This window comes from Danio aesculapii, chromosome 16, assembly GCF_903798145.1.
Source record: "Danio aesculapii chromosome 16, fDanAes4.1, whole genome shotgun sequence".
NCBI classification, from domain to species: domain Eukaryota; kingdom Metazoa; phylum Chordata; class Actinopteri; order Cypriniformes; family Danionidae; genus Danio; species Danio aesculapii.
In genome coordinates, this window is record NC_079450.1 from 45,296,094 (window position 1) to 45,314,737 (window position 18,644).

The 18,644-nt window shown below is 34.7% G+C and overlaps 1 protein-coding gene across 7 annotated transcripts in view; it reads left to right on the forward strand.

Annotated features, from left to right (window-relative positions):
• triob (trio Rho guanine nucleotide exchange factor b) overlaps nucleotides 1-18,644 on the forward strand; it is a 279,189-nt gene that overhangs the window by 171,483 nt on the left and 89,062 nt on the right. For all 7 annotated transcript variants that reach the window (XM_056475717.1, XM_056475716.1, XM_056475711.1 and 4 more), the window contains 11 exons: nucleotides 2,976-3,095; nucleotides 4,911-5,102; nucleotides 6,758-6,907; nucleotides 7,615-7,729; nucleotides 7,801-7,916; nucleotides 11,490-11,612; nucleotides 13,152-13,346; nucleotides 13,473-13,588; nucleotides 15,974-16,040; nucleotides 17,834-17,943; nucleotides 18,025-18,094. In XM_056475717.1, coding sequence (XP_056331692.1) covers nucleotides 2,976-3,095; nucleotides 4,911-5,102; nucleotides 6,758-6,907; nucleotides 7,615-7,729; nucleotides 7,801-7,916; nucleotides 11,490-11,612; nucleotides 13,152-13,346; nucleotides 13,473-13,588; nucleotides 15,974-16,040; nucleotides 17,834-17,943; nucleotides 18,025-18,094 — 1,374 coding nt within the window. The remainder of the gene's footprint in view (nucleotides 1-2,975; nucleotides 3,096-4,910; nucleotides 5,103-6,757; nucleotides 6,908-7,614; nucleotides 7,730-7,800; nucleotides 7,917-11,489; nucleotides 11,613-13,151; nucleotides 13,347-13,472; nucleotides 13,589-15,973; nucleotides 16,041-17,833; nucleotides 17,944-18,024; nucleotides 18,095-18,644) is intronic.

Below are 18,644 nucleotides of genomic sequence, written 5' to 3' on the forward strand. Positions count from 1 at the left end.
GTTTAGTTCCTTTATTAATCTGGGGTCGCCACAGCGGAATGAACCGCCAACTTATCCAGCATATGTTTTACGCAGCGCATGCCCTTCCAGCTGCGACCCATCCACACACACTTATTCACACACATGCACCACGGACAATTTAGCCTACCCAATTCACCTATACCGAGGCTTGAACCATCAACTTTCTTGCTGTGAGGCGAACATACTACCCTCTGTGCCACCGTGCAGCCCCTTTAACCATTAATAGTTTACATAATTGATTTGTGTTGGGAATTGTGTGGTACTGGCATTTTTTACAGTGCAAAGAAATTCTAAGATTTTTGTTTACTACTAAAAACAGAACACAGATCTTTAGTTAGGCTGCAGATTCCAAGCTACCACTTCCCAACAAGTATAATTGATCATTAAAAATGGCTTATTTCCATTTGTACTTGGCCAAATGTTATTGTGCTTAAATGGTTAGTTCAGCCCAAATACTAAATATGAAGAGTTCAGATGAAAAAGCCGCTAAACTTCTGCCAAAAATGAGATAATTGCATTGAGCGAATGCTTTAGGCTTGTAGTACATGTTTAACAAATATTTTTGCTTCAAATCATCCAAATCCCAGCGTCAGCGAATTCAGAAATAACAGTTTGTTGGCAAAAACCTCTAAATGCCACTTGCTTTTAACAGCAAAAGCCGCTATATCCCGAGAACCAATCAGAAGACGCGAAGTGAATGTTTTCAATGTAGCAGCGCGCTGATATGCTGGCTTTTATGAGGAGACTGTTTTATTCCACTTCCGATTTAGATTTTAAAAGACAGAGATTGATGAACTGAATGAGCCTGTCCAACTGTCAGTGAATGGCAAATGAAAATGTCCCTTACCTCAAAACTCTGGGCATTATAAGAAAAAAAAGAACATACTGTACATTCGGACGTGCATGCATTCATAACGTTTTTTTTGCTCAGTGATGCTACTTTGAATGAGTCCAATTTACTATGCATTAAACAGCAACTCTATTTCACGAAAGATGAAGTTAAACAAGGTGCTGTTCTTTTATCCCACGGATTTTATAACATGATATAAACAGAAGAGACGAAAAATAGACGTTACGATCAAGACCTTGAGTATGGTGAGGATGAATGATTGACAGCTTCTACAGTAAAATTTTCTGAGAGACATCCCTTTTTTGCACAGTAGCGTACTTTGTGTTTTTTTTTTTTTTTGCTAATGTAAGCTATTTTTTTAAGATTGATATAATGTGTAATACGATATATTATTCAAATGACTATACTATATGTCTGATAAGCTTTTTATATAAATGGACAATGCACAGGTTTTGTTGTTTCTGTTCTACTTGCAGTCCACCAAAATATTTCAATATTTCTATAGTATTTGTATTTTGCACATAGCATGTAACGATAGTTTTGCAAATGGGGAATATGTTTTTATTCACTTTATTTTAATGTTTACACACTTCAAAAAGTTTTTTATCTGAATGTTTTGCACTGTACATTTTACAGTACATTATTTGAATCTAACAAGCTTAGTTTACAATGTTTGCAACATTTACATTGCTCTGTTTACATTAAATCTAAATCCCAAATATCAGAAATCACAACAGATAATTGTTATTGATTAATGTTTTTGCTTGACAGATTCATTCAGTCATTTTCCTTCTGCTTAGTGTTTTATCAGGGGTTACCACAGTGGAATGAACCGCCACTTACTTGACAGGTTTATGTATTTTTAATTTTAGGTGGTTTGTGTATGTGTTTTATGTTTGGTAAAATAATCTAATTGCATCTTTAGTGATTTGTCAACTAATTACACTGTCTTGTCTCAATCGGTGGATTTTCGGAGGGTTTTGCCAAAAAAGCACAAGTGGATTTAGCTGGTTTTGACGCAAAAGAAAATCTACCTTCTTAAAAACCAAAGAATTGTCTAGAGTGACATTTATGAAAAAATATGTTCTATTTATTAGCTAATAACCTTTTCATTATCAATAAAATGAAACTTCTAAATCTAATCAGAGGAGCCTGATAGAAAATGCTCATTTACAAGAAAAGAGGTCTGATGGATTTAGACGGTTTTGCATCTGAACTCTTCATATATAAATCTATATAAATATAAATTACTTACCCCCATATCGTTTCAAACCCTTGAGACAATCGTTCATCTTCACAACTCAGATGAAGATATTTTACATTTACATTTACATTTAGTCATTTAGCAGACGCTTTTATCCAAAGCGACTTACAAATGAGGACAAGGAAGCAATTCACACAACTATAAGAGCAGCAGTGAACAAGTGCTATAGACAAGTTTCAGGTGTGTAAAGTCTAAGAAGCAAAGCATTAGTAAAAATTTATTTATTTATTTATTTTTTTTGAAACAATGCATTGTTCAATGCAAATGTTCATTTTAGATGAACTTCTGGAGCTCTTGTATACTCTGTATACAGAAATTGACCTGAGATGTTCAAAGTCCAGAAAAGCAACCAAAAAACATTGCCAAAGCATTTCCAGTGACTTCAGTGGTTCAATTGTGGTCATATGAATCTCCAAGAACACTTTTGTGCCAAAACCTGAAAAAAAATGACTATTTATGTCTTCCACATCAGGTTAGGATTGTACAAGGCTTGCATGTAAATCTGCTGACTCGAAATGCAATAGGTTATATTACACGCAGTAAACATGTACCGTGACCTGACCTAAAAGGAAAAACTTTTTTTTGGTGCATAAAAAGACCATTGCTGTAAATGGAGGATGGGGGAACTCTCAAGTTTTCTCTAAATATCTTTATTGTGTTCTGAAGATGAATGAAGGTCTTTGGGATTGGAAGAGTAATTAATAAAAGAATTTAAATTCTGGGGTGAACTAACCCTTTAATGTTTGTGAGAGTTGAACAATTGTGAATTACATCTTAGTACTGACAGTAAATGCTTACTTGTTTGAAGTTAAAGTGGCATCTTCTATAAATGTGTTTCAGGTTCTGGGCTGGATTCGTAACGGCGAGTCAATGCTCAATGCTGGTCTGATCACAGCCAGCTCATTGCAGGAGGCGGAACAACTGCAGCGTGAACATGAGCAATTTCAGCATGCTATTGAGGTACCCAGAAAACTCCTTCACAAATAACACATGAGCACACTGTTGCAGGTTTCATGTTATCCTTGAAGTGCCCTTATGCTAGTTTCTGGAGTCAAACAAATCATTGTCATTTAATTTTTCAACACTTTTTGTTTAATTCTTTTTTTCTTTTAGAGGCATATACAGTTGAAGACAAAATTATTAGCCCTCCTGTGAGAATTGAATTCTATTTAAAATATTTACCAAGTGATGTTTAACAGAGCAAGGTCATTTTTACAGTATTTCCTATTTTTTATTTTCTTCTGGAGAAAGTCTTAATTCTTTTAGTTTGGCAGCAAAAAAAGCTAATTTAAAATAGTTTTAAGTGATTTTAGACTCAATAATATTAAGAGATTTTTTTTTGATTGGCTACACCACTGTTGTCCAATGATTTACCTAATTTAACCTAACGTTACTTAACCAATTAACATAATAAACCTGTTTAATAAGCAATAAAACAACAACATGTCTAATAAATATTACTGTATATTGAAAGAAACAAGCACTCATTGGCTAAAGGCTGATTTATACTTCTGCATAAACCGCACGCATATGGTCCGGCACAGCCTTCGCGCGGTCGCCTAACCCTCGCCATGGCCGACACTGACACGCACCTCTCAAAAATTGTAGCTACACAACGCAACGATACATATCGCAAGCTATGTGATTGGTTTGCTTGATGCCGGTGACGAGCGAATACATTCTTTATGAGCTTTCCATTGAAAAACAGCTATCTACAATCACTGCTTGAGGGTTGTAGCTTTAGACTGATGTATAGTACCCCGTCTTATCTCCCTACCTCACCACACGACAAACCCAAACTGAATGTGCCTCACACACTCCCATTTGCACCGAACATATTCTAACAATAAGCAAAAAAAAAAAAAAAACTTCGTTTAAAAAGTGTGCTTGAGACAGGTTAGTGGGCATGACAAACCACCTGTAAAAAACATTCTTCTCTCTATATATACACTCACCAACCACTTCATTAGGTACAACTTATTAGTATCGAGTTGGACCCCCTTTTGCCTTCAGAACTGCCCTAATCCTTCGTGGCAGAGATTCAACAAGGTACTGGAAATATTCCTCAGAGATTTTCCTCCATATTGATATGATAGCATCACACAGTTGCTGCAGATTTGTCGGTTGCACATCCATGATGCGATTCTCCCGTTCCACCACATCCCAAAGGTGCTTTAGTGGATTGAGATCTGGTGATTTTGGAGGCCAGTAAACTCATTGTTAAGTTTAAGAAATCAGTCAGAGATGATTCACGCTTTATGACATGGTGCGTTATCCTCCTGAAAGTAGCCATCAGAAGATGGATACACTGTAGTCATAAAGGGATGGACATGTTCAGCAACAATACTCAGGTAGGCTGTGGTGTTGACATGATGCTCAATTGGTACTAATGGGCCCAAAGTGTGCCAATAAATATCCCTTGCTCATTACACCACCACCACCACCACCAGCCTGAATCATTGATACAAGGCTGGATGGAGCCATGCTTTCATGTTGTTGATGGCAAATTCTGACACTACCATCCAAATGGTGCAGCAGAAATCGAGACTTATCAGACCAGGCAAGGATTATCCAATCTTCTATAAAAATAATACAATTTTTACATGCACAAGGAATAATCATTTTGTTACTATAAATGACTTAATGACTGACTAAAATGTTTCTAGTAAAATGAGTAATTCCACTTTCTATAAAAATTGGTGCTCTAAGCCGTTTTCCAGGTATTTTCTTCATATTTTTGCTTTCTCTTTCATTTTCTCTTTCCTTTCTTTGCAGAAAACCCATCAGAGTGCACTACAGGTCCAGCAGAAGGCAGAGGCTCTACTACAGGCCAATCACTACGATATGGACATGATCCGTGACTGTGCGGAGAAGGTGGCGTCTCACTGGCAGCAGCTCATGCTGAAGATGGAGGATCGCCTCAAATTGGTCAATGCCTCCGTGGCTTTCTACAAGACGTCAGAGCAGGTCAGAGCGCTTGCCTACATAGTGAGCCTGGAATTGGATGACTTCTTGTTTTTTAGCACTACAAATAGCAAACATATTGAATTATTTAGTCATACAGTATATGTTTACCCCTTATGATATGTTTAATATGAAGAACATATCTTTGTAAGATAAAAATAGAATTGTCACTGTACACTGTACTGTGGTTGAAAATATGTTTTGTTGTATCATAATTATTTATATTATAAAATATCAAAATGATCATATAAAAAGTCATCATAAAAAAAAAATGAACTGAATTTTGGCTCATCGTTTTAGAATTTTAGTATCTCATAATTTTTGGCATAATTATGACGTTGTTGACACTCATAAGAGATTGATTGTTTGTCTCGTAATTATCACTTGAGTTACTTTTTTTTCGCTATTACACAACAGTTTGTTTGTCCATTTTTACTTGTGTTGCAATTTTTACCTACAGTAATGGCATAGCTTTTTCGATTTATTATGTCATAATTGTTAAATGATAATAAAACTGTAACAAAATTATTACATGTAAAAATATAACATAAAAAGTAATTATGACAAATGTGACCAGAATTTTGACTTAGTATCTCATAGTTATGGCATTTATATCATAGGCATGGACTGAAGACTCATAAGAGATTGTTTAGTCTCCTTCATACACAATTAGGATGTTGTCCAATTTGAATTATGTTGACATTTATACTTAATGGCATGTCACATTTTGGCAGTTTATTTTAATCATAATAATATTTTGGAAATTTTGCATAATACTTACTAAAACTAATGTTTTATCTCAGATTTATTTAGATTCATTTATATTTATTAATTCAGTTTATATAAAAAAAAAATAAATGTATATATATATATATATATATATATATATATATATATATATATATATATATATATATATATATATAAAGAAAAAAAAAATATATATAAAAAAAAATATATATATAAAGAAAAAAAATATATAAATAAATAAAAAAAAAAAAATATATATATATATGTGTAATTTTCTTTTTTAAAACATGTGACTCTGCCTCATAGAGCCACTAGATATACGGTTTTATTTTATCTTACATTTATTATATATACCTACAGTTGAAATCAGAATTATTAGCCCCCCTTAAATTTTTATTTTTAATTTTTTTTATTTATATTTCCCATATGATGTTTAACAGAGCAAGGAAATTTTCACAGTATGTCTGATAATATTTGGTCTTCTGGAGAAAGTCTTATTTGTTTTATTTCGGCTAGAATAAAAGCAGTTTTTAATTTTTTAACACCATTTTAAGGTCAATATTATTAGCCCCTTAAAGCTATATTTTTTTCGATAGTCTACAGAACAAACCGTCATTATATAACTTGCCTAATTACCCTAACCTGCCTAGTTAACATATTTAACCTAGTTAAGCCTTTAAATATCACTTTAAGCTGTATAGAAGTGTCTTGAAAGATATATAGTAAAATATTTTTTACTGTCATCATGGCAAAGATAAAATAAATCACTTATTAGAAATGAGTTGTTAAAACTATTATGTTTTGAAATGTGTTCAAAAAAATCTTCTCTCCGTTAAACAGAAATTGGTAAAAAAATAAACAGGGGGGCTAATAATTCTGATTCAACTGTACATGTGTGTGTTCTGCAGGTGTGTAGTGTACTGGAAAGTTTGGAGCAGGAATACAAGCGAGAGGAAGACTGGTGTGGAGGAAGTGATAAACTGGGACCAAACTCTGAGTCTGACCACGTGACACCCATGATCAGTAAACACCTGGAGCAGAAGGAGGCTTTTTTAAAGGTACTAATTCTTCCAAAGCTACTGATCATAACCAAATGATCTTTCTTTAGTTAGAGTATTTGTCTTGTTACTAGTCCAACTATCTAATAATTCTTAAATCAAGAAGCATTTTCTAGACAAGTAAAAAATATTGTCTTGTTTCAGAAGTAACATCTTAGAATTTTTGTGAATTTTTCCTTAAAACTAGAAAAAATAATCTGCCAAACAGAATAAGCAAAGTAATTTTAATTCAAAGTCAAAAAACATGATTATTTTGCTTATGGCACCGTTAATGTTTTTGCTACTTATAGGGGAAAACCAGCAAATTTATGTAGTTCTATTTCACCCCCTCACAGTTGTCATACTAGATATACACACCAAAATCATGTTTTTTTTTACCATTCTGTAAACACCCTTTTTTCTGCTGTAAAGTTTGGCATTTTAACATTAGAGTCAATAGAATTTGCTCTGTTTCGGAGCCAGCCCCAGTGGCCTTTCGATGAATTGCAGTTTCAGTTATTTCTGTATTAGCTTCACTAAGGAGAGCGGGAGGTTACAGCTTGGGGAAAACTCACCTAATTTTGACATATTATTTCTGAAAACATCACAAAATCTTTGCTTGTCTACAAAATGCTTCCTTATTTAAAAATATGTCGATATTTGGACTAGAAACAAGACAAAAACTCTAAGAAACTCAAAACATTATTTATTTATCTTTCTTTTTGCAGGCTTGCACACTAGCCAGACGCAATGCTGATGTCTTCCTCAAGTACTTACACAGAAACAGCGTGAATATGCCAGGAATGCTTGCACATGTCAAAGCCCCTGAACAACAAGTCAAGAGTAAGTCTATTATCCTTTCTTTAAATATTTTATTTGTTGGCTATTTTTGAACACATCACTGTGTCCTTCAGACATCCTGAATGAGCTGCTGCAGCGAGAGAACCGGGTTCTGCACTTCTGGACCATGAGGAAAAGGAGGCTTGACCAGTGTCAGCAGTATGTGGTGTTTGAGCGGAGCGCCAAACAGGTTAGTACCGCGCCAGATCTGAGCTAGTGACAAAAGTGGAGCAGTCAACAGACTAGGGCTCGTTTTATTCAAGTGCACTACAAAAAAATGTTTTCCTTACATGTCCATATATATATATAAATACTTAAATCAAGAAGCATTTTCGAGATAAGTTAAAAAAAAGGGTTTTCAGTAAACCAACCTAAATAAATAAATCGAAATAATCTGCCAATGGGGTAAACAAAATAATCGCTTTGAAATAAAATTACACTACCTGACAAAAGTCTTGTCGTCAATCCCAGTTGTAAGAGCAACAAATAATAACTTCTAGTTGATCATTTGGAAAATTGGCAGAAGGTAGATTTTTCCAATGAATCATCTGTTCTCAATCATCACAAATACTACAGAAGACCGATTGTAACCCGCATGGACCCAAGATTCTGACAGAAATAAGTCAAGTTTGGAAAAGGAAAAATCATGGTTTGGGATTACATTGAGTATGTGGGTGTGTGAGAGATCTGCAGAGTGGATGGCAACATCAATCGCCTGAGGTATCAAGACATTTGTGCTGCCCATTACATTACAAACCACAGGAGAGGACAAATTCTTCAGCAGGATAGCGCTCCTTCTTGTACTTCAGCCTCCACATCAAAGTTCCTGAAAGCAAAGAAGATCAATGTGCTCCAGGATTGGCCAGCCCAGTCACCAGTCATGAGCATTATTGAGCATGTCTGGGATAAGATGAAGGAAGAGGCATTGAAGATGAATCCAAAGACTCGTGAAGAACTCTGGGAGTCCTGTAAGATTGCTTTCTTTGCCATTTCAGATGACTTTATTAATAAGTTATTTAATTCATTACAGAGATGTATGGAGACAGCCCTCCAAGCTCATGGGAGTCATACACAATATGAATTCTTTTTCCACTGCACCATGACTTTAAACTGTATATTATTTTTGTTAAGTGACAAGACTTTTGTCTAAGCAAAGTCAGACCTTACTGTCTTAATTAAACAATAAAAATCAAGGCATAATCATATTTTATTTCGGTACAATAAGCGTAATCTACGCCTTTGCCTTTCATATAAGCCACTTCTGATTCCAAATATATATAAAAAGCCATAAAAAGCCATTTGAGTACAGTGAACTCATTGAAGAAACCAGTCTGAGATGATTTGCGCTTTATGACATGGTGCCTTATCCTGCTGGAAGTAGCCATCAGAAGATGGGTACACTGTGGTCATAAAGGGATGGACATGGTCAGCAACAATACTCAGGTAGGCTGTGGCGTTGCAGATGTCGCAACAGAAATCGAGACTCATCAGACCAGGCAACATTTTTCCCATCTTTTATTGTCCAATTTTGGTGAGCCTTAGTTTCCTGTTCTTAGCTGACAGGAGTGGCACCCGGTGTGGTCTTCTGCTGCTGTAGCCCATCTGCCTCAAGGTTGGATGTGTTGTGCATTCAGAGATGCTCTTCTGCATACCTCGGTTGTCACAAGTGGTTATTTAAGTTACTGTTGGCTTTCTATCAACTCGAACCAGTCTGGCCATTCTCCTCTGACCTCTGGCATCAACAAGACATTTGCACCTACAGAACTGCTGCTCACTGGATATATTTTCTTTTTTTCTGATCATTCTCTGTAAACCCTAGAGATGGTTGTGTTTGAAAATCCCAGTAGATCAGCAGTTTCTGAAATACTCAGACCAGCCCGTCTGGTACCAACAAACATGCCACGTTCAAAGTCATTTAAATCACCTTTCTTCCCTATTCTGATGCTCGGTTTGAAACAGATGTACCTAATAAAGAGGCCGGTGAGTGTATATAAAGCTTTTAAAAGATTAAAAATCAAAACAGTGTAAGAAACTCTTCAAACTTTCTTCAAACATACATTTTCACAGACAGAAATGCATTCTTTAAAACCTACCATCTATAGATCAACTGTTTTATATTGTCAAATATATACAAATTTCAAATATTTTATGCCATACACAACCTCACACCACACAACAAGTATTTCTGAACTCTCAAATAACAGAAGCATGTCCGGTCAGCCATTCAGTGGTTTAACTTGACTTCTATATAAACTTGACAGATGTTCAGTTGTCATGTAACACATGCTCCAAAAAAAAAATTATACCCTGTTTTAGCTCTTTCTAGCACACTTAAATATATTTTTTATCGTATTACTGTGCCTAAAAAAACGAAAAGGCTTTTTAATACATACTTTTAAAGAACAAATTGTGTCATGCTGCATAATTACAGTATATAGTTTCAGGACATCTAGTACAAGATTAGAGTTCCTCTTTTTGTTCTATGTTTAAATTCTTAGTAATTGACAGTATGGACTCTAGTTTGACCACAAAGTGCCCAACCAGAAAAACTTTGTCAATCAATATTAGAGACAAACCTGCATATAATGCAACACTAAATAACCCCAATATATTTGTTATATGTTCTGATATCACTTAATGATTTTACTAAAATAATGTTATGAAAATAATATGAATGTGTTTGAAAATGTGCTGGAGTACTTTTAAACATCTCACTCCCTCTCGTGGATGCATGAGAGTATAACATGGAGACATGCCTAGCCACACACTGCCGTATTTATATGAAGTGGTTATTAGCAAAATATAGGTAACACTTTATTTTAAGGTGTACTTGTGACACGTTCTAAGTACTTACATGCAACTGAACCCGAATCTAACCTAACCCCAACCATATTGTAAGTACATGTCATTAAATATTATTACTCAGTAGTTAACTGAATAGTTACATTGTAACAAGGACCCCTTAAAATAAAATGTAACCACAAAACATATAACTAAATTTTGTTAATTTTTAAAAAGTGTGTGTTTTTATTGGGCATGGGAGAGAAAAAAAATATATGATTCATAAACATAAAATAAAATCAAGATAGTGTATCTGTTTTTGCAAATAAACTCCAAATATGCATGACTGCACCTTTATATTATATCAATCTAAAGCAATTGGTCTTATTCACTAATAATTGCTTACATTTTTCATATTTATATGCACATTTGAAATCCTCAAGAAAGCTTTCCTACACACATGAGTTTCTTAAACTCACTTTTATGTTAGTGCCACAAACACACACACACACACACACACACACACACACACACACACACACACACACACACACACACACATATATATATATATATATATATATATATATATATATATATATATATATATTTATATATACACTGTAATATAATTTTTTAATGTCTAGTTACTTTTCATTCACTCTGTAAATATCATAATTATATGTAGGCAATTTTATTCGCTTATAAGGCTTCTTGTGTACTGTATGTGTGGTGTAAGTTGTTCTTGAGTTTTTTCATACATGTTGAATCAATTTTAGTATGTTGAATCAATTTTTAGAATAAATTTTTATTCGTGAAATGTCTGTACACACATTTCACGCACTATATGGGTTTGTGAATGAGACCCATTGTTTGGTCCTGTTTGGTGCTGCTCTTTCAGTTACAAGAAATGTTATTAGAAAACTCACACTTGCATGTTCATATTCATATTTTGACATATTACTTTTTTTTGTTTCTGCAGGCTTTGGAGTGGATCCATGACACAGGCGAGTTTTACCTGTCCACACACACCTCCACGGGCTCCACTATACACCACACACAGGAACTGCTGAAAGAACATGAGGAATTCCAGATTACAGCCAAGGTTTGTCTCAGTTTGAAGTCCGAGTGCTGAGTCATTTTGATTTTCTTTGATGTCTGAAAACTGTGATTAATATTTGTATATTTGATTGATTAATTTTACCCCACCCCCATATTACTTATACTTTACTAAGTTAAAGGTGCTGTAGTGTATGTAAGTTATTGCCTCTTTTAAAGTATAAAAATACCATAATATCTTTGGAGATACTTTAAAAAATCATGCTAAGTGAACATACTTGTTTATCTGAAAAACAATGCTAAAGTCAGATATTCTGCTTTGAAAATGTGCGTTATGTGCCAGAATGGCTGTCTTTGTTTTGGTCATTTAACCCGCCTAATGCCAGATTAGCCAATTATATTTCAACACTTTGGGTTGCCTTGGTGGAAAATCACATATTTTATTCATTCAGTCAGGAAGGCTCCCAAAGTGTTACTGTCCACCGGAGGTCGCATTTCGGTCGCAGACGTACAGACTCCAAAAGGAGACACAGATTCATGAGGGGGTTATCAATTAGCAAACAATGTAAATATTACCAACTTAAACATTAGGTCAGCATGTTACATTGTAACCCCGTGTCCTAAAAACACGCTACATTACGAGATTTGCAGTGATTTGACTGATGATAGAAATTTAAATACAGCCATTCAGAAGCACAGAATAGTGCACTTACTGTGTCAACGAATTGGTAAGGTTTATAATCTAATTAATACATACTAACCCTCTTTTCTGATGCTGAGTCACTGATATGTGTTGGCTTGCACTGAGTAACAGTTTATTTAATTTTCTATTTTTTTAATTATTAGCATTAAAATTGAATAAAGCACATGAGGTGTGCCTGAGGGGTTCATTGTCAAAGTTTTCTGTTGTTCAGCTGCAAGAAATAGAAGCTGTTTCTAAAGTCTAAATTTCAGGTGTTGGTTAGAACAAATTTTCTTTTAATATGGGAAATAGTCCTTCTATCACATGCCTTTGCTTTTATTTAGAACATGGTCTAAATCAGCCTTAAATCCGCCTTTAGCCTCGACAGTAAGGCACACTGCTGTGGGTGTCATGAATCTGGCAACCTGCGCTTGCGTGTGTTTTTAACCAGGTGTGCAATACCTAATTCAAACACTGGGTGTCAAACATACATACTGCGCCTTTAATGTTTTTGTATTATGTAAGGTAATGTATGAGTTATAGTACAGATTTCACTCTTTCCCTTATGAATGTGGTTCCTTCAATGAAAGAACAAGGGTAGAAAGCCAAAAAAGATTGCATTTGTTTGTTATTGTTTTGTTGTTGTAGTTCTTTCTTTATTTTATCTCTGCTTTTTTCATTGATATCACAATATATGAGGATGACCGTATTTTTTAAAAACTTTTGATGAACCTTGAATTCCTTATGTTTAACATTATTCTACAACAGCAATTCAAAGCATGTCACAGCTTTATTAACTCGATAGCCATCACTGCAAATCACAATACAGTTCCCTAGTGATGTTTACAGTCTTACGCGTGTCTCTGAATCAGTGTATACCTCTCTCTCTATCTCTCTCTATAGCAAACCAAAGAGCGGGTGAAGTTGTTGATCCAGCTGGCTGATGGTTTTTGTGAGAAGGGCCACGCCCATGCCAGCGAGATTCAGAAATGGGTCGCGTCTGTGGACAAACGCTACCGTGACTTTTCCATCCGCATGGACAAGTACCGTTCCTGCCTGGAGAAAGCGCTCGGCCTGTCCACGGACTCCAACAAAGCGGTGAGAAGGACTGTGAGTGGGTGTGTTAAGGCAGGAGTATGGATGAACAATATATTTGATGTCAATAATAATGTTAACATGAAAAACACTTCTAACCACTAAAACATTTCTTTTGGGGGATTTTAGAGTAAAGATCTGCAACTGGACATTATTCCAGCCAGTGCTCCTGGAGCAGAGGTCAAACTCAGAGATGTCAACCACGAACTCAATGAAGAGAAACGCAAATCAGCTCGCAGAAAAGAGTACGTCTTTTTAAACCTGTTTATATGATAACAACAGAGTTCACTGACCTGTTGACCTGATGAAGACCTTATAGATCGAAATTTAGTTTTCTTTTGGAGGTAAAGAGGCAGTGTGTGCTTATGTTTACTTCTGTCTTTAATAACAGAGTTGTACCCTCACATTGTTATTTATTTTCATGTATGTATATATATATATATATATATATATATATATATATATATATATATATATATACATATATATATATGAATTATTAGCCCCTCTGTTTATTTTTTGCCCCAAATTCTGTTTTAACGGAGAGATTTTTTCAACACATTTCTAAACATAATAGTTTTAGTAACTCATTTCTAATAACTGATTTTTTTTATCTTTGTCATGATGACAGTACATAATGTTTGACTAGATATTTTTCAAGACACTTCTATACAGCTTAAAGTGACATTTAAAGGCTGAACTAGGTTGATTAGGTTAACTAAGCAGGTTAGGATAATTAAGCAAGTCATTGTATATTGATGGTTTGTTCTGTAGACTATCGAAAAAAATAGCTTAAAGGGGCTAATGATTTTGTCCTTAAAATAGTGTTTAAAAAATTAAAAACTGCTTTTATTCTAACCGAAATAAAACAAATAAGACTTTCTCTTTAAAAAAAAGAAAAAAAATTTGAAGGGGGCGAATAATTCTGACTTCTGACTATATGAAAAAATAAATAATATAATATATGTAAAATATACTATTACTATACTTTAGTGGTACAACGGATCACGGATCACAAATCTCGTGGTTTGGATCACAAACAGTACTGCAAGAAACTTTTTCGTATTTGCAAACAAAACTTAAATCCTGTAATTTTATTAAAAATAAAATCAATAAATAATCAGCTGAATAAAAATAAAATGTGAAATATTCAGTGCTGTGAAAAATTCACAGATAAATTCGCTGATAACACTAAATGTATAAATCTTAACATGATTTGGACAACTCAAATTTATTTTTTGTCTTATTTTCAACAAATGCTTCAGTTGTTCACTCATAAAACTTCTTGTTTCATTACTAGATGGATCAGTTTTGAAGAATTAATCAGTGGCATTTTTTTGAAATCTGGTTGTTGCCACCTATTGGTTAAACAATGTAATTGCTACCTACAACTTTCATTTTTGATCGTGAAGTTAAATGCACATGATGATGATTTTAATCTTTATCATAAACATCAGTGGTTATATCTAAACTATAAACTGTTATCCCAGTACGTCTGTGTTATTTGACTGAAAGACTGAATATCTTTCCTGATTTTTTTTTGCGTTTTCAACCCCAGATTTGAATGCAGCGATTCAAAGGATTAATGTACATATGCAAATCACCATCATTTATAATTTATGTTGCGTGGATATTGAGATCTCGATCTCTTAATGATTAATTGTGCTTACACTGAATGCATTAATGCAGGCTAAACAAGCAATGAGAGAAAACACCTTTAATAACCTAAGAAACCCACCACATCCTGAATAACCTACCACAACTTTTTCCATCATCATTATATTTTACAGGAAAGCCTAAATGCTTTCATACATGTGATTTGAATGACGCGAGAAGTGATCTTTCTGCGATCGTTGCAAATTTAGTAAAGTAAACGTGTGTGACCATGGGTTGTTATCCGTACGAATCACGGATCAACCGTAATCCGTTACACCCCATACTTACCGGTTAAAACTACATTTGAAGCAAATTTTACTTAGTATTAGCAACTTATTAGCACTCCTGTGATAGTTTCATTATTTTTCAAATATTTCCCAAGTAATGTTTAATAGAGCTAGCAAATCCACTTTTTAAATGCATGGAATACTGTTTACGGGTCCAAGACGCTTCTCATTTCAATTGAGAAAAAAGCTGTCTATGATTGTTTGTTTGTGTTTTGTGTGAATGAGTGTGTATGAGTGTTTTCTTAGTACTGGGTTGCAGCTGAAAGGGCATCCGCTGCGTATGCTGGAATAGTTTCATATTCCATATGCTGGAATAGTTGACGGCTCATTCCACTGTGGCGACTTCTGAAATACAGTCTAAGCTAAAGGAAAATTAATAAATGAAAGCTTGATAGAAAGCTTGGACTTAACAAGCAGATAAAAGCACATTTTTACTTTTTTGAAATTATTTTTAAGGTCAATAATATTAAGCCCCTTTTTTTCTTGAGGACTTGAGAAATAAGGGCGGGGGGTGGGGGGGGGGGGCTAAACATTTTGGCTTCAACTGCATGTTGTGTTTGTTGTGTTTTGGGGGTGTGGGTTATTCCAGATTAAAGCTCCTCCCAGAAGTATTGTGCTTTTAAACAAATGCTGACAATAGATCTCTGGTACATTTCCCTGTTACATCTCTCTCTCTCTCTCTTTAAGGTTTATAATGGCAGAGCTCATTCAGACTGAGAAGGCATATGTGAGGGATCTGCGGGAGTGTATGGATGTAAGTGTTGTCACAGGCTGCTCCATACAGACAGGAACATTTAAAGGGTGTGGTGCACCAATGTCCACTCTGGACAGATCACAAAAGCTCTACGCTATAAATATATTCACTGCACTACAGTAGAAGCAGCAGTAGCTACTCTTTGGTCTCATGCTCAAATGAACCTTCTTAATCTGTTTAAAAAAACTGCTAGTTTTTAATGTCCACATTTTAGGGTATACTATTTTAAATATAAGTTTCTGACTTTTCTAAAGTATAAAAACGCAAGCATATGTTTGCAGATATTTAAGAATCATGCTAAGTGAGCATACTTGTTTATCTGAGAAACAATCCTACTGTCAGTTATTCTCCTTTGAAAAGGTGTGTTTCATTCCAGAATGTCTGACTTTGTTTTGGTTTGTGTAACTCCGCCCACTGCAAGTTTACCCAGTTATATTTTGGCACTTTGGGATACCTTGGTGCAAAACCACAGTGTATTTCATTTCGGTCAAATTAAAACAGAATTTTTAAATTGATGTAATTTTAAATATTTTAATCCTTTAATTCTTTTTCATTTGTAAAGATATTTGTGTGTTGCTGTACATCCTGCGGGTTTTAAGCAATCTGTAAGCGAGATTGCTTACAGAGTTGAAGCACAACTGACGCGCTCTGCGCTGGACTTTAGACCTGTTTTTAGCTGGTCTATTGCTCAGTCTATTTAAGTTCCACAAAATAGCAATGGGCCAACAATTCACCTTAACACACTTCTTTTCTAAACCGAAACACCCATGAGTCAACAAAGTGGCGCAAATGAATTTGCTATTTAAACAACGTGGCGGAAAACATGAAAATTAAGGTTGCCTTGGTCCGAAAATAGCAACAAGTCGGGACAAACATGCATGTACTGCAAAACCTAGTTTAACCACTAGTCACTCCTATATACTGCACCTTTAAAGTCGGCATGAACTGAAGTTAAGGTTGTCCTTTTTTCCGATGAACATTTACTTGATATGGTTTCTAAAATAGAACAAAATAACAAAACAAGATTTCCTCATTTGGGAACCAATCAGATCAGTGGAAAATGGGTTTTGTTAACAAAATAGAAGAAAATACACATTGGGAATCTGCACCACTAGGTCAATCCTATACGCTGCAGCTTTAAAGTCAGCATGAAACTGAAGCAAAGTCCCCTTTAAGGCAAGTCATTTTACTCAGCCGGCCATCTTGGAAACGCCTCTCGAGCAGTACGCTCAGGCATTCTGTCTGAATGGGGATACATCAAATTCTCCAAAAATGCTTGGAAAGCTTACTATTAAATTTAATATGAGGAAGCACCAATAAAATTAAACAACTGTCTCTTTAGTTTCATTTCTAAACGTTCTAATCACACAAATCTGCAAAAACTCTGGTTCAAGCCCCTCCTCTGGAGAATCGTCAGTCTATAGCGATTGGTAATTGGCTCCTGTACTAGTAGGCGGGGCTTTATTCACCGTATTGACCATTACACTTTTCCCCATTCAAAACTATACAATTTATATGTCTTGTGTATTCTGTAGTCCTTGACTGAAGTTAAGGTTGTCTTTTTTTCTGACGTACATCTTCTTGATATGGTTTCTGAAATATACAGTATAGAATGTATGGCAGTGCTTGATTTCCTCATTTTAGAATTGATTGGATCATTGGAAGATTGGAAGGCTTTGCTAAAAAAATGGAGGAAAATACACATTTGGAATCTGCACTGAAATGCATCTCATTCAGTAATAGTATTAGTCTGTTATCAGAATTGTAATTGCAAGTGTGTTTATATGTTTTAGACTTATCTTTGGGAGATGAGCAGTGGCGTGGAGGAGATTCCCCCAGGCATTGTCAACAAAGAGCACATCATTTTTGGCAACATGCAAGATCTATACGAGTTCCATCACAAGTCAGTGAACTTAATGTAAATAATAATTTCATTTATTTAACATCCATCATTTGCTTACTGTTGCTTTCCTCTCTTTCTCAGCATTTTCCTTAAAGAACTTGAAAAATATGAGCAGCTTCCAGAGGATGTGGGTCACTGTTTTGTCACATGGGTGAGTGTGTCAGTGTGCTGGAGATAATCTGATCACGAAGTGCGCTCGCGTTATGTTGATATTAAATCAGATCCTTAGCACATATATCTGGGTTACTGCACTTACAGTGTACATACAGTAAAAACCCAGTTATATAAGAGTTATGTATCATTTGCGTATGATATCACTTATTGAGTGCTTTATTTTAAAACATTATAAATAAATATAAATGTTACATGTTTCAAAAAAATGACCTTTTGAATTTTATTTCATCATCAAAGAATCTTTGGGGAAAAATATTTTATTCAATAATTATTTTATGTTGTGCAACCTGTGATAATACAGATTTTTTAATGTTATTTGAGCTCCATATCAACATTACCGAGTTCTGAAGGAACAAGTGAGCTCTGATAATGGAAATTTAGCTTAGGCATAATATTGTAATCAAATTTCACGTTCTACTGTATCTTTACACCTTGTTGAGCATAATAGATGCATTTTAAAGAATCTTATTGCACTCTCTGGATTGTAAAGTGACATAGTTAATTCCATTTACGTAAAATAGTATAAT